General features: G+C 39.4%; 1 protein-coding gene across 1 annotated transcript; it reads left to right on the plus strand.

Annotated features, from left to right (window-relative positions):
* The first annotated feature begins 12,820 nt into the window (after positions 1–12,820).
* LOC111256747 lies at positions 12,821–15,738 on the plus strand. The gene is made up of 3 exons (XM_022825246.1): positions 12,821–13,015; positions 13,838–15,580; positions 15,700–15,738. The coding sequence occupies exons 1-3, from the start codon at positions 12,821–12,823 to the stop codon at positions 15,736–15,738; spliced, it is 1,977 nt and encodes a 658-aa protein (XP_022680981.1).
* Positions 15,739–16,094: the final 356 nt, after the last annotated feature.

A 16,094-nucleotide genomic window follows, 5' to 3' on the forward strand; every position in this document is an offset into this window, starting at 1 on the left:
GACGGCGCCTACACTCTCTCAACACCAATTCAATTCTAAATCCGCCCGCTGCCCGCTCATGATTCCTTCTAACCACCCAGAATGTCACGACGGCAACGCCTTCTTGGCAATCACCATCCACCACTGGAGGCCGCCTCCGCCTGCAATGGGAAAGGAGGCGTCTCTCCGCCCGCCGCTCCGGCTGCCCCATCCCTCCTCCCTCCTCCCCCCCTACCCCTCACCCCCCGGTGAGTTGCGCGCGTGGTGGGAGATGTATGGCGGCATGGGGTAGCTGGCACGGCTGGAGGAGCGTCTCCTCCTCCTCCACTTGCAGGAGGAGGCTCCCTCCCGTGGAGGATGGCCACTGCCACGACGGCGCCGCCGTCGCCTCCATGCGGTACTCTGCCTCCATCTCCGGCAAGCCTGCGCGGCTTCCGAATCGAATCGGATTCGAGGGTGACTCGGGGCCATACTTCCAGTAGAGTTCATTGCCGAACCGGATCGAAATCGAGGCCTACATGGATTGGAATCGAGGTTGGTTTCTTGCCTGTATATATATCTGCGTGTTTGGGTATCTTTGACGTATTTTTGCCATACTGCCAGGAGACCAGGTCCTGCTCGCCGTCGAGAATCTGGTCAGCAACACACGCTTAGATCCCCTCCATCGATGCCAACAACTCGTGTGGTCTAGCGTTTTCAGCTTCTTACTCTCCTTCGACAAAAGGTACATAAGCATTTACTTATTACGAAGCTAAGCTGGCTTGGCCGCTGTGCTGGACCATATACTCCCTTCCTTCTAATTTACTATAAGTCCATCCATCCATGTAAATATTGTGTACTGCCTGTTGTAATTCCATCAGTGGTTCTTAACAAAAACATTATTTATGGGGATCTCTTACTTATGTTCCAGTAGAGCATGGGCAAATCTCGATGATGTTGTTTGATTTTACAGCGATAGAGTAATATTTGTTAAAATCCCTCCTATGTGTATAAATTGTCCTGTTGAGAAACAATATCCATCCAACTCATATAGCCAGTATACATAATGTGAATTCTTGCAGTTGTGAGCCTTGTGTAAGGTGTTCATGTAGTTGGAGGTATATAGAAAAGTTTCAAATTTTCTTGCTCCAGTAGCATTCTACTTGTACTATTCATTTTCAGATATACACTACAAGTTTCAAATTTTGGCATAAATCATCAACTGCTACATAATAGATGAAGTTTCTAGGTTCATCCCATATTGTTACTGAATAGAGATTTTTCAATTTTTCCGCTTTTGCAGAAAATGGATTCTTATAACATTGAATCAAACAATGCTGATTGTTTAGATTCTCGACCTTTAAAGAAACCAAAATGTGAACAGTTGAATGATTGCGATCTGTCACCATCGCCTCGATCATCCACCTACATTGAATCAAGCCATGTTTATGATTTAGATGCTCGGCCCTTGAAGGAAGTAAAATCTGAACAGATGAATGATCTTGACATATCACTGTCGCCTCCCTCACCAACCACCCTGGGATCAACATCTCCGGTTAGTGTTTTTCTTGTTCATTTAATTTAGTGGATTGGTTAAAGATTTGACAATTTTAAGTTTTTTTTCAGGGAAATGATCCTTATACTATTGATTCAATTGTAGCCGAGAAAGTGGCATGTTCTGAATTGATTGACTTTGATTCAGATAATGACAGAAGAATTCTATTAGATGACGAGAATCATCAAAATCAACATGAACAATACAAAGTCGATCAAACATATGACTATCTCCCACAAGGTATGTTTCTATGAAATTTTTATTCACTCTTTTATTGTTTTTAACTTTTAACATGACCATAAATTTTTTGATTACTTGCAGATTATGAAATGAGAGACCTGGACTACTGTGCTCAAATAACAATAGAAACATCTTCGGAATTTGATATACTTGTGAAGATAGATGACATTTTTGTCACACAAGCTCAATTGTTATGCTTGCTAGATCCATTAAAATTCCTAAATGATGATGTAAGTATATACAAGTGAATGCTCTTTGATCAACATTTTTTTCTTTTGTAATAAAGGTTTTTTATTTGAATCTTTGTAGGTCATCAGCGCGTATATATGTTGCATAAAGGATCAAGCCCATTTAGAAAGTAGGAATGATGTTAAATTTTACTTTGAGAATCCCTTTATTTCTGTAATGCTTAAAAGGGATGGCAAGCTTGGAGTTGGTCAAGATGGTAACCATATCACAAAGATTGTGAGAAACTATCTAAAGCATGAAATGGTATTTTCTATCTCTATAATTGACATGTTCTAAGCTTTCTAGATTTTAATTTCTAACAGTTCATGTCTTGTACTAATTCATTTTTTCATTTTAGGTTCTAATTCCAATAAATATCAAAGAATTACATTGGTATTTGGCTATTATTAACACACTGAAGTGTGAAATACAAGTACTTGACTCGTTGTGTTGGGACTCCAACCGAGGTGACCTCATCGATTCGGTCAGTTTCTATAGTTATCATACTTCTTTGATATTACAAATTGATGCTACACTTAAATGCATTTTTTATGATATTAATAATTTAACAGCTGCAAGGACTACAATATCATTTGAACATAATTGGAAAGCAACAAAACATGATTAGCCATAAGTGGAAAGACCTCCAGATTATTTCATGGAAAATCACAGAACAACTACAAGAGCCAATGCAGAAAGATGGGTATGTTGCAAAAAAATATGCTAACATATATAAGATTTTTTTTTCTTGTTTGGAGTACTCATTGTTTTATAACCATGCAGCTCATCTTGTGGACTGTTCATGCTCAAGTTTATGGAATATTGGACTGGAGAATCACTATCTCATCCTGTTACACAGGTTTTTGTTTCTTATCTTATTGAATAATATAAATTCAATGCCATGCTAATTTTTTTCAAGTTGTAATAATGATTGCTACAATGCAGGAAGATATTAATTGTTTTAGATACAAGTTAGCAGGCATTTTATTATATTGGAAAACAAACATAGCACAAACAACTCCTCAAAATATCTCACTGTTGGGAAGTTCAGATGACCAAAAAGAACCCAAGTCATCTGTTTCATTATCAGAGGAAACAAAATACCAATCATTATTGTCTGTTCTTTCTAAGATCAGTGTAAATGAGTTAGTTGGCTGCCTTTGTGACTACATCAAATCAATTAATTGTCCAGAGACCTTGGAGTAAGAACCTTCTTATTACTACTGTGTATATTTTGTTAATAGAATAATACAATGTTCTTTCAACTGTTTCTTGTTTATTTGTGTGTGTGTTCCCATATACCATGTTGCAAGTTTCTGGTGTATTGTTCCTCCTGTCATGTTTTGTATATTTTGTTATTAGTATAATGGATATTTATACTTTCGATTGTGTAAAGCAAACTTTTTGTCTTAATGCAGAGAAGTATGGGTGCGAAACTCCAAGCCATATTCCATTAGCTTGACTCTCAGGAAGCTGCAAGAAATACTAAATGAAGATATGCCCATGGACCGTGATTGTTTCAATTTGGTTATTCGAAAATTCATGTTTGACGACATCCAAATGATGAAGAAAACCAAAGGAACAATATCAAAGCATTATCTAGACACGCGATTTTGGGTATGCTCTTATAATCGTAATGTAAATATATTTTTTTTTGTCCTCAGGTTTTTAACCACTTTTTTATTTCATAGCTGATTACTGATTTTGGACGACACCCAAATTTCCGTAAAAAGATAGACGTGGAACAACTCGCAGAAACTGTTAGTAGCTGGCCTGGTGTTAATTATAATTTGTCAAGATGCAAATTGGTAAGACATCACTTCCCTATACCTATAAGCACAACCTATAAGCACAGTTTTTTCGATTATAGCTACTAGCCGTCTTGTACATTTTAATGATCTTGTTCTAACAATTAGCATTTTGCAGATTTTTATACCAATAGTACAATTCAACAAAACCTTTATTCTACTTATACTAAACCAAGATAAAAGAACCGTCTATATTTTAGACCCTACTCCACTTGACCCTGTTTACAAATACAACCCAAATGCAAGATATGTGAAGAAACTTTTATGTATTGCTGAATTCTTGCCAAAAGCCATGTCAAAAGTATGCCCTGGATCTAGATGGAATGAGGATGTTTTCCTATGGCGTCAAATAATCTTATCTGATGTTCCAATTGAAAGCAAGTAAGCATTCTTATTAGCATTGTTCAGATGTAGTAGCTCAGGATAGAGTTGAAGTGTGATTTATAAGTCTCATTCGCCGTGTATAACATTTGAAGTTAACTCAGTAAGGACAAGTTATCTGGGCGGTATAGTGTAGGATACTGTTAAACTTGTCAGAACTACTATTTGCCAAAATTATTAGAAAAATGTGTGTAGCTATAAACTTATAGGTTGAAAGAAAGGGTTCCTAATTTTCTGGCATATATCAGCTGAGTTATGTTAATGTGATGTAACGCATGCTTGCATAGCGTCCAAAGTATAAAGGCAAACTCATTACAAAAATATTGAATAGGCATTAAGCCAACAATGGTAGCATTACTTTTAAAAATCATGTCAGTGCAACCATTTTTTACTCGATCAACCACACTATTTGTTTTCTGGTATAAGCAAAATAGAGGAATAAATACCATTCATTTGATAGAATAGTAGAGCTACCCTGGCTGTGTTCATCCCTGAAGCTAGCAGAATCTCTGTTTTTCAACATAGATGCAGCGCTGCAGTTGTTTAGATTTTCATTGGTTTATCCTGAAATTGCTTGTGTCTGTATGCGTTATGGCTGCTAGGATATGCTTCATATGGTAGAATTGGATTTTGTTTTGACCTGTGCACTATGTCGCATAAAATCCTGAATGTATTAGCATATGTATAACACTGCAACCCAAGGCCAATTCAATTTAGCACCTCAGCTCTTCATAGTTGGAAGCAAGCTTCTTAGACAAAAAGGAAAGCAAATTCTAAATTACTATAAGTCCATCCATCCATGTAAATATTGTGTACTGCCTGTTGTAATTCCATCAGTGGTTCTTAACAATAATTATGGGAAAATTTCTGAAAACTAATGAGAGTTGCATGTGTACTCATCGAAAAATACGAAACTCATTCTCGGTCATCATTCTTTATTAAATATGCTTTAATAGTTTGACACTTTTGTCAATTCCTAAACATTCTATTGCACAGGCCATATTGCCAGTGCATGCGGATGCTTCACATTGGACAGTTGCACTTTAAGTGTTCAGTATATAGGTCAAGTTCTGATTTCTCTTTTCCAATGCATTTATAATAGGCATAGCCTCAGAAGGGTGAGATGAGATGATGTATTTTTTGTAGGAATACTTATTATTCGCTCATTTATAATTTCTATCATCAGCTAAGTGAGATGATGTATTTTTTGAACTGCTATGTATACCGTACTGGTCGTACGTCCATAATTTTGTAGTTTGTTTACTGTTATCACATATTTTGAGTTTAACAATCCAACCTCTGCCATAGAAGACTCGTGCGCTTCTCTGTGAATGAAACCCCAGCGCCCTGCAATAGATGCCTTTCCTGACCAACAAGCCTTTATTTTACTCTTATTAACTTATTGGTTTATCCTGAAATTGCTTGTGTCTGTATGCGTTATGGCTGCTATGATATGCTTCATATGGTAGAATTGGATTTTGTTTTGACCTGTGCACTATGTCGCATAAAATCCTGAGTGTATTAGCATATGTATAACACTGCAACAGAAGGCCAATTCAATTTAGCACCTCAGCTCTTCATAGTTGCAAGCATCCTTCTTAGACAAAAAGGAAAGCAAATTCTTGTTTTGATGGACCTATGTAGTAACCCTTTTGTTTATTTTACTATTGGTTATATTCTCTACCCAAAACATGCACATCTGTTTAAGCAAAAGTAGTTCAGTCTTCAGTGTTGAACATATTATGAAATTTTTTGTATTAGAATAGTCACTGTTTTTCTTATCTTATCAGGGAACTATCCGGTTATCTTGTTTCTCTCTTCATGTGCATATGGAAAGATGAAGAACTACAGTTGCCAGTTTTAAAGGTCAGTCTCATGTCAACTTCAAATATTACTATTTATTATTAACACACTTTTATGGCGCTAATTATTAATTATTTGCATACATCTATGCATGTACAGGATGGCTACGAACTAAGAAAACAATTTATGGCACAACTATTAACTTACAAGGAGAATGAATGTGAAGACAATATGCCTGCTGGTGTTCGAGACTTTCTTAGGTGTATCAATGCTACTCAAAGTTAGAAGTAGTTATGCAAGCACAGAGAATATATGAGATCATGTTGAAACGGTTCTATTATTACCGTTGAACATTTTTTGTTTGTAGGAATACTTATTATTACATTGAGCACAGAAAGTCGTTTCTAATCCACAGAATTGAATGTCAAGATTTATCATGGAGTCTTCTATCATAGGGTATCAATTCTGTATTTCTGTATAGCAAATTGTTTTGCATACTTGTACTCTGGCCACTGATTTATCATTACGTGAACAGAGGCCGTGAGAGATGAATCTAACAAATAATGGTGTATCTGATATCTATGAAATCATGTGTCTGTTAGAGCTTCGAAATCCTCATTGTAGAACCTGCGGCAGCAGAATATGAGCCAAGCCTAAAATATATTGTAAAAAACAAAATTGACTGTGATGAAAATAAAGCAACGAGAGATGGGAAAAGCTATACTTTTAAGCCTGTTTAACAGTTAATATCTGGTGAACTCTGCTGGTTGGCTTGACCAAAAATGGTTTTGGAGATAGTTGGATCCTAGCCTTTTCAGTTTCAGAAAGAGGTTTGTCTGGAAAACCGAAGCAGAATGTAAGAATCGACAATGGAGGCATATCTGAAGGCATAGAATCACCATGCAAGTAAACGGTGAGGTTCAACCTCTCAAGAGTGCTCAAAAGTTGAACGGCCTACTAATATGATATGCAACAAGAATTGATTAGTCTTGTCCAGCCCAACTATGTTCAAACGATTTGGCCAACGCCCCACAAAACTATATACATTCAAGCCCATAAACAAAAGCGGCCCAAAACAGCCCAAAAGCCCAACAGCCGACCCATTACTCCGCGTCGATCTGCGCCAGATCGGACGGACCCTAGATCATTTTCCCCTCCGGGCTTCTCGCGTGAGGGAGGAGAGAGCCGCCGGCGGGCGATGGCGTGTGGTCACCGAGTATTGTCGCGCCGCCGTGGGCCCTCTCGCCGGGACTTGCTTGCGGCTTTAGCTGCGCGCAGCTCCGTCGAGGGGCTCCTCGGTGGCACGAGCACGAGTTTGTGTCTATCCGGAGCAGCCGACGAGGCCGGCGCTGCCGCCGGGGATTTCCCGTCCGCTCGCGTCGCCGCGATGGAGCCCTCCGGATCCCACCTTCGCCCTACACCCCATGTCCAGCAACGACATCCCGTCGCCGATCTGAGGGCCCCATCGCTCCTCCCTCCTCCCCCCCTACCCCTCACCCCCTGGTGAGTTGCGCGCGGGGGGTGAAATGTATGGCGGCATGGTGCAACTGGCACGGCTGGAGGAGCGTCTCCTCCTCCTCCACTTGCAGGAGGAGGCTCCCTCCCGTGGAGGATGGCCACGGCCACGACGGCGCCGCCGACGCCTCCATGCGGTACTCTGCCTTCATCTCCGGCAAGCCTGCGCGGCTTCCGAATCGGATCGGATTCGAGGGTGACTCGGGGCCATACTTCCAGTAGAGGTCGTTGCCGAACCGGATCGAAATCGAGGCGTACCTGGATTGGAATAGAGGTTGGTTTCTTGCCTGTATACATAGCTGCGTGTTTGTGTATCTTTGACGTGTTTGTGCCATACTGCCAAGAGTCCAGGTCCTGCTCGCCGTCTAGAATCTGCTCAGCAACACACGCTTAGATCCCCTCCATCAACGCCATCAACTCGTGTGGTCTAGCGTGTTCAGCTTGTTACTCTCCTTCGACAAAAGGTACATAAGCATTTACTTATTACAAAGCTATTTGGCCTCTAAATTGTGTTGTTGCGAAGCTTTCCTTTTAATGATATATGGAACCACACTATTTGTTTTCTGGTATAAGCAAAATAGAGGAATAAATACCATTCATTTGATAGAATAGTCGAGCTACCCTGGCTGTGTTCATCCCTGAAGCTAGCTGAATCTCTGTTTTTCAACATAGATGCAGCGCTGCAGTTGTTTAGATTTTCATTGGTTTATCCTGAAATTGCTTGTGTCTGTATGCGTTATGGCTGCTATGATATGCTTCATATGGTAGAATTGGATTTTGTTTTGACCTGTGCATTATGTCGCATAAAATCCTGAGTGTATTAGCATATGTATAACACTGCAACCCAAGGCCAATTCAATTTAGCACTTCAGCTCTTCATAGTTGGAAGCAAGCTTCTTAGACAAAAAGGAAAGCAAATTCTAAATTACTATAAGTCCATCCATCCATGTAAATATAGGTCAAGTTCTGTTTTCTTTTTTCCAATGCATTTATAATAGACATAGCCTCAGAAGGGTCCACCACTCCAACTGTTCCAGTATCTTCGATTTTGCGTAATGTTCTTGGTGCTTAATGAAATCAGTCGATCAATATGGCTAATGCTGGATTTAGTTGGTTCCTGCACGGTGTGGCAGTCAGAAAATTGTGTGTGGCTTGCCTCATTTTTTAGGTTGAGCAATAATGCAAAAACATGCAGATTAACCATAGTTTTTTATCATTAGATTGGGAGAGATTGTCTGGTGGGAAGGGATAATTGTCATTGTTAAGAATTTGTTACAGATGCAATCTTGAATGAGGGGTGTCATAGCTACGGAATCAGCTAGAAATTACAGTAACCAATCCCTAGATTTGTGTAGCAACACATGATACACAGAGATCAGTTATTGAGATGGTCAGATGGATGAGTACATTTGCTTTGTACACTTTTCATTGAGACTTGCTATGGAAACACCTCATTACATCATCATCACTAACTTTTGAAGAAAAAAAAAATCTCTGGCCTCACTATAGTATTTCTTTAGCGAGCCCAATCCAGCTCTCAGGCAGTATGGATAGCTCTTAAATCTCACTTAAGTATAACCAGATCGATATGTTTTGTCTGTTTTTGGCAAAGTTTGCATTCACAAGCTTGTTTGGAAAACATAAATTTTATGTTCTTGATCTGATTCAAAGACAATATCAAGCCTTGCTTGCTGTTGATTTAAAATACGCAAGTTAGGTCCTGTGCTTTAGCTTGTAGATTGTGAAAACATAAAAATCTGCAAGCTAGGGGGAGCAGATTGTTGGATTGTAACAATCTGTCCTGTGGACTGTTGCAATCTAGGATGAGAAAGCTCCTTGTTTGTTTCAGCTTGAGATTATGAAAGCTACAATCCACAACTCCAAGCTAAAACAAACAGGAACTTAGGATGGAGATGTAAGTTAGTATGTGAATATCTGACAAGCGAGGTTGCTTATTATCCATGAATTCTTTTGGGGATAGCATTAGATCGTACATTGCCTTCATGCCAATTTTTATTTGTTGTCATCTATCATCCATTCATCTCTTGGTTGCTCCCTCTTTTATTCTTACAATATAGGCTACTACAGTAAAAACCTATCCATAATGAACTTCCAAACTCATGATTAGATATTTAATATGACCATGTAAAAAAAGTAATATCAAGCATACTCTGCCGACTGATTTGAAACAACGAAGTAGATTCATATTGTAGATATTACAAGTGCTTCTGTAGGATATGTTTTTCAATATTTATCACTAAGAGTGGTGCTCAATAGTGGTATTATATGACTAACCTAGATATCCTAAGTCCCTAAAATTTTTCTTTGAGTAGTGTTCAATTTTTAGAATACTGCTAGAGGAAATAGTAGGTAGAGGATAGATGAAAAACCAGGTATTATTGATGGAATAACTCATGGAATGGAAGAAGAATAAGACTATAAGAGAGACTTCTTTTCAGGAACAAGTGCTCTTTCCTGATAAAAATGGCCTTATGACCTTGTCTTTCTTGCTACAAAGCCATGTCATCCAATTGAAAATCACAGAATCCTACTGTCAAAAATTGTAGAAGCAAACTCTAGAGGTTTTGAAATATTGCCTATCCTGAAAACTTGAAGGTTACATTCATAGAAGACAACCTGTTGTTTCCAAAATTTCTTACAATGATAGAACAGCATGCCATGGTTTTCCTTACTGATTTAATCGATGCATCTAGGCTAATTCGTTTGTTTGAATCAAGTTTATGTTACAGATTGCATAATAGATCTCCTCTCTGAATTTAAGCAAAACCCTTTCATGCTACTTGCAGACAACTCAAAAGAAAAGATTTTAAAGCTGCAATCCTCATTGTCATTGGAGTTATAAGTGGGTCACCTTCTCAACATAGCACACACATATAGTTGTCTCCATCAAGCACTGTATGATCAATGTCAACTCCTGGTATGTTGAATATGATTCAAATCCTCATGAAGCCATTAAACACAGAATTAATATTTTACTGTCTCATATAACTTCATAATATAATGTATAACTCTTTGCAGACAAACCATTTGAATCACCAACGAAACTCTTGGATCCCAAAGAGCAGAGAAGAAAAAGAGATAGAGAAAGGTATGCACGGATGAGTTATGAAGAAAAGCAGGAAAAACTGAAAAAACGTCGTGAAGCCTATCATCAACAAAAAAGAGAAAAATGCTCACAGATGACTGATCAAGAAAAGCAGCAAAAAATACAGAGAAAATGCATGCATGAGAGGGAAAGATATACAAACATGCAACCAAACCAAAAGAAAGCAAAGTTAGAACAAGATTACGCTAACCGTGCACGACGACGTGACACTCTAAGCAAGAATTCAATTGCAATGGAGAACCCTGCAAATATTGCAACAGATAATTCAAAAAATGTTACTCAATTTGCCACAAGCATAAGACAAAGGAAACACGTAACACCAGGAGAAAGAGAAGCATTGCTAGCCTATCATGATGAAAAGTTGACAGCTAAAACAATGGAAAAAACACCTGCCACATCAGATGAAGACTGTTCTACGAACACCAAAGTCATAGATGATCTAGAATCTATAAAACAGCCAACAAACATGAAGAAAGGTAATACTGCTAATTGCATATATGACTCTCACAATCAAATTATACATGCATCAATTTTTACAATGATAACAATCTTTCATGCACAGATATCAGCTATCCAATGTGTCCAGCCACCAAGGATGGAGAAGAACCAAATGAATCAATCATTGATGATGAACCATATGGTAAGGATATATACTAAATTTATATTCTCATGCAATAGAAAATAACATATAATTCACATATTTCTATGCAGATGACGATGGAGTTGTATATGAAGAAGACACCGATGAGGAGGATAACATAATTTCTGGTCAAGGTATGATAAACACGTTAAAATATTTTCACATCACAATGTGAGTACTTCTCTAATTTCTTTAATCCTACGAATCATAACAGCATGGGAAGATACGGAGGAACAAATAAATGAAAATGAGTCAACCATTCCAGAGCATTCAAACATCAATGATCCATATGATCTCGTCTATAGTAACATACCAGACAACACACACAAGCTCAAACCTGTTGAAAATTGCAAATATTGTGATGCAAAGAAATTTCACCACGAACCTGAAGGCCTATGCTGTCGAAAAGGACAGATAAAACTTGCAAATCTTGAGGCACCACATCAGCTCATGAGACTATGGACAAGCAATGACTCTGATGCAATACATTTTCGAAAGAATATAAGGTTTTTCAATGGCCACTTCTCATTTACTTCTCTATATTGTCGCCTCGATATAGATACAACAACAATGAAAAAAAGCGGTATTTACACCTTCCGAGCACATGGTCAGATCTATCACAACATACGCTCATTTGGAAAAGATGGTTCAGATCCTAAGCATCTAGAACTCTACTTCTATGATGATGATCCAACCCTAGAGCATCATTACCGCTATTGCCGCAAGGAAATGTATGAGCAAGACAAACATGTATTACTCATTATAACCAATATTCTACGCAACAATCCATACTCTGAACAATTTAGGAGTTTGGGACAGGAAGAAAACCTTGAGGATTACCGAGTGATGTTGAACCTTGACCAAAGATTGGACCAGAGGACATACAACGCACCAATCACATCGGAGGTAGCTGCAGTTTGGGTTGAAGGAAATGAACGGAGGAATACTTTTGACAGAAATGTAATACTACATGGGAACAACAACGAAATACAAGGAATCCGATCATACGTTGGATGCTACGATCCATTGTCTTATCCTCTGTTCTTTCCAAGAGGTGAATTGGGATGGCATGCCGATATCCCAAAGGTTGGAATTACTACGGAAGATGTGATGAAAGCTCGTGCTAATCAAAATAACAAAAACAATGATCCAGGTAACTATTTCAAATATTAGTCTTCATAGTTACATATAATAATGAAATAATTGACTATGCAACTAACAATCAATTCTATATGACCAATACAGATTCAAGTGGTAGAATGTGGGTAACCATGAGAGAATACTACTGCTATAAATTTCATGTGCGACCAAACATATTTAACCCAATACTATACGGCGGACGACTTTTCCAACAATTCGCCGTGGATACATACATCAAGATTGAGAGCTCACGACTGGACTTCATATGGAAGCATCAGAAAGAAATAAGGGCAGATCTATACCAAGGCCTTCTAGATAGCATTCATGCGGGACAAGACAGGGGAGATGCGGTCGGCAAACGGACAGTGCTTTCATCATCATTTATTGGGGGTCCTCGAGACAAGATGCGTCGGTACCTAGACGCCATGGCTTTAGTTAGAAAATATGGGAAACCGGACATATTCCTCACGATGACATGCAATCCCAACTGGGAAGAGATCACAAATGAACTTGAGTTTGGTCAAACACCACAAGATCGCCCTGATCTTGTTGTTCGTGTTTTCAGAGCAAAACTAGAAGAAATGAAAAAGGAGTTGTTAGAAGAGCACATCCTAGGCAAGGTGAAGGCCTATACCTATGTTGTAGAGTTTCAAAAGAGAGGTCTATCGCACGCTCATTTCTTGCTTATAATGACCGGAAAATATAAGCTTACTTGTCCAGAGCAATATGATAGACTAATCTCGGCGGAGCTCCCAAACAAACAAAAGTACCCAGAGTTGTACAAGATGGTTATCAAACATATGATGCATGGACCTTGCGGTACATTGAATAAGAACTGTGCATGCACGAAGAATCGAAAATCATGCAAGAACTATTATCCAAGGCCATTTAACGCTACTACCATTCAAGGCAAGGATTCTTACCCATTATACAGGCGACGCGATGACGGCCACAATGAAATAGTCCGAGGGCACAAACTAGATAACAGGTGGGTAGTCCCATACAACCCTTACCTCCTACAAATGTTCAATTGCCATATAAATGTCGAGGTATGCTCAAGCATAAAAGCTGTCAAATACCTATACAAATACATCTACAAGGGGCATGACCGTGCATCTGTATGTGTAAATGGGACAAGCGAAAAAGAAGACATCGATGAGATTAGACAATACAGAGACGCGAGATGGGTGACACCACCAGAGGCACTATGGAGGATATATGGCTTCGAACTAAGCAAGACAAATCCTCCAGTCATGCAATTGCAGCTTCATCTTCCAAACATGCACATGGTTTCATACCATGGAAAAAAAGAAATAACGGAAGTTATCAACCGCGAAGGTGTTGAGAAGTCAATGCTAACGGCATACTTCGAAGCAAACAAAATACACGAAAAAGCACGAGGCATTCTATACCGTGATTTTCCAGAACATTATACTTGGCAGACCCAAGGCAAGTTTTGGCAACAGAGGAAAAGGAAAACGTTGTACCAGGTTGGGAGAATCGTCTCAGCACATCCAGCCGAAGGAGAAAGATACTATCTTCGAGTTCTCCTGAACCATGTGAAAGGCGCAACCTGCTACGAAGACCTACGAACAGTTGATGCAAAAATATTGCCATCATTTCGTGAAGCTGCAGAGAGAAGGGGCCTCATTGAGGCAGACAACACGTTAGATGATTGCCTGACGGAAGCAGAGTTATTTCGGATGCCATCCTCACTGCGAAGGCTATTTGCAACGATTCTTGTGTTTTGTGAGCCCCATGATATCCGTGCACTATGGAACAATCACATCGAGGCAATGTCGGAAGACTATCGACGAAACTGCAAAAATGCAAGAACGGTCGAACAGATGGTATTAATCAACATTAGAGAAATGTTGCAATCGATGGGAAAAGACATACGATCATTTCCTCTTCCAGAGATCGACGAGCAAAATGACACAAAAGACAATACACCTAGGGAGATCACCGAGGAAGCCAACATCGAGGTGGACCCTGAGGACATGGAATTGCCTAAACACCTAAATGACGAGCAAAAGGCCGCCTACAATGAAATTCTAACAGCAATTGATAGAGATGAAGGAGGGCTATTCTTCGTAGATGGACCGGGAGGAATGGGGAAAACTTTTCTATACAGGGCATTGCTTGCAACAGTCCGTGGACAAGGAAAAATAGCTTTAGCAACAGCAACCTCTGGTGTCGCTGCTTCCATAATGCCCGGAGGAAGGACAGCGCACTCAAGGTTCAAAATACCACTAAGGATAGATGATGGGGCTATTTGTTCATTCACAAAACAAAGTGGGACAGCCAAGCTACTTCAGGCAGCATCGCTAATCATTTGGGATGAAGCATCGATGACTAAGAGGCAGGCAATAGAGGCACTGGACAAAAGCATGCGTGACATAATGGATGTACCAAATCTTCCATTCGGTGGGAAAATAGTGGTATTTGGGGGAGATTTTAGACAAGTTCTGCCGGTTGTACGAAAGGGTACAAGATCACAAATAGTAGATGCCTCACTACGCAGATCTGAACTCTGGAATTGCATGCGTCACATGAAGCTTGTGCACAACATGAGGGCTCAAAATGACCCATGGTTTGCAGAATACCTATTGCGCATCGGCAATGGCACTGAGGAGACAAACGATAAAGGCGAGATACGTCTGCCCAAAAATATATGTATTCCACGCACAATGGATGATTCCGGACTTGATAAACTCATCGACAGCGTCTACCAAATGAACAGCGCTTGCCTGGAGGATCCAAATTACATCACATCAAGAGCCATTTTATCCACGCGTAATGACTGTGTAGACCGCATAAATCTGAAAATGATTGAACGATTCCAAGGAGAAGAGATGGTCTATCACAGCTTCGATAGTGTAGAAGATGACCCACATAACTACTATCCCCCGGAATTCCTAAACACACTAACCCCAAATGGACTACCACCACATATGCTGAAGCTCAAGATTAACTGTCCAATAATACTACTCAGAAATATCGACCCAGCTAATGGACTATGCAATGGCACAAGATTGGTGGTACGAGGATTCCAGAAAAATGCAATCGATGCAGAGATTGTACTAGGACAACATTATGGGACACGAGTTTTCTTGCCACGAATCCCGCTGTGCCCCTCTGATGATAAGATGTTCCCATTCTGTTTCAAGAGGAAACAATTTCCTGTAAGACTAAGTTTCGCAATGACAATAAACAAAGCACAAGGACAAACAATACCAAATGTAGGCATCTACCTGCCTGAACCGGTTTTCTCTCACGGTCAATTATATGTCGCGCTTTCTAGAGCAACAACAGCCAAGAACATAAAGATACTAACAGCTGAAAATGATGATGAAGATGAGGACAACAAGCAGGAGAAAAGGAAAAAAAGGAAGACAAAAAGCGACATGTCAGATAAGAAAGAGGTCAATCAAAAAGACACAACAGATAGATACACGAAGAATATAGTGTATTCAGAGGTCCTCACCAAATAGGTACTGAGCTTTTTGTAAGTTCTATGAGAAATTACTCATGACGGTTTTATGCATGTGTGGACCAACTAAAGTTGATATTTATTATTTCTGTTACAAATAGGTGATTCTCCTGCAAGCAACAACAAAACAACAAACTTTCTGAAAGGTAAGCCATGATTGCTGTACTCGGATTCCTATGGATTTCCTTGCTGAGACAAAAAAAACT

The sequence above is a fragment of the Setaria italica genome, chromosome III, assembly GCF_000263155.2.
Source record: "Setaria italica strain Yugu1 chromosome III, Setaria_italica_v2.0, whole genome shotgun sequence".
Taxonomy (NCBI): domain Eukaryota; kingdom Viridiplantae; phylum Streptophyta; class Magnoliopsida; order Poales; family Poaceae; genus Setaria; species Setaria italica.

Excerpts from the sequence above, each read along its gene's own strand:
- LOC111256747 (XM_022825246.1), top strand. The coding sequence starts at position 12,821 with ATGGCTTTAGTTAGAAAATATGGGAAACCGGACATATTCCTCACGATG. Across the intron at positions 13,016-13,837 it reads AAGAGCACATCCTAGGCAAG|ACCCAAGGCAAGTTTTGGCA; the intron begins GTGAAGGCCTAT and ends TATACTTGGCAG. Across the intron at positions 15,581-15,699 it reads TCAAGAGGAAACAATTTCCT|AGCAACAACAGCCAAGAACA; the intron begins GTAAGACTAAGT and ends CGCGCTTTCTAG.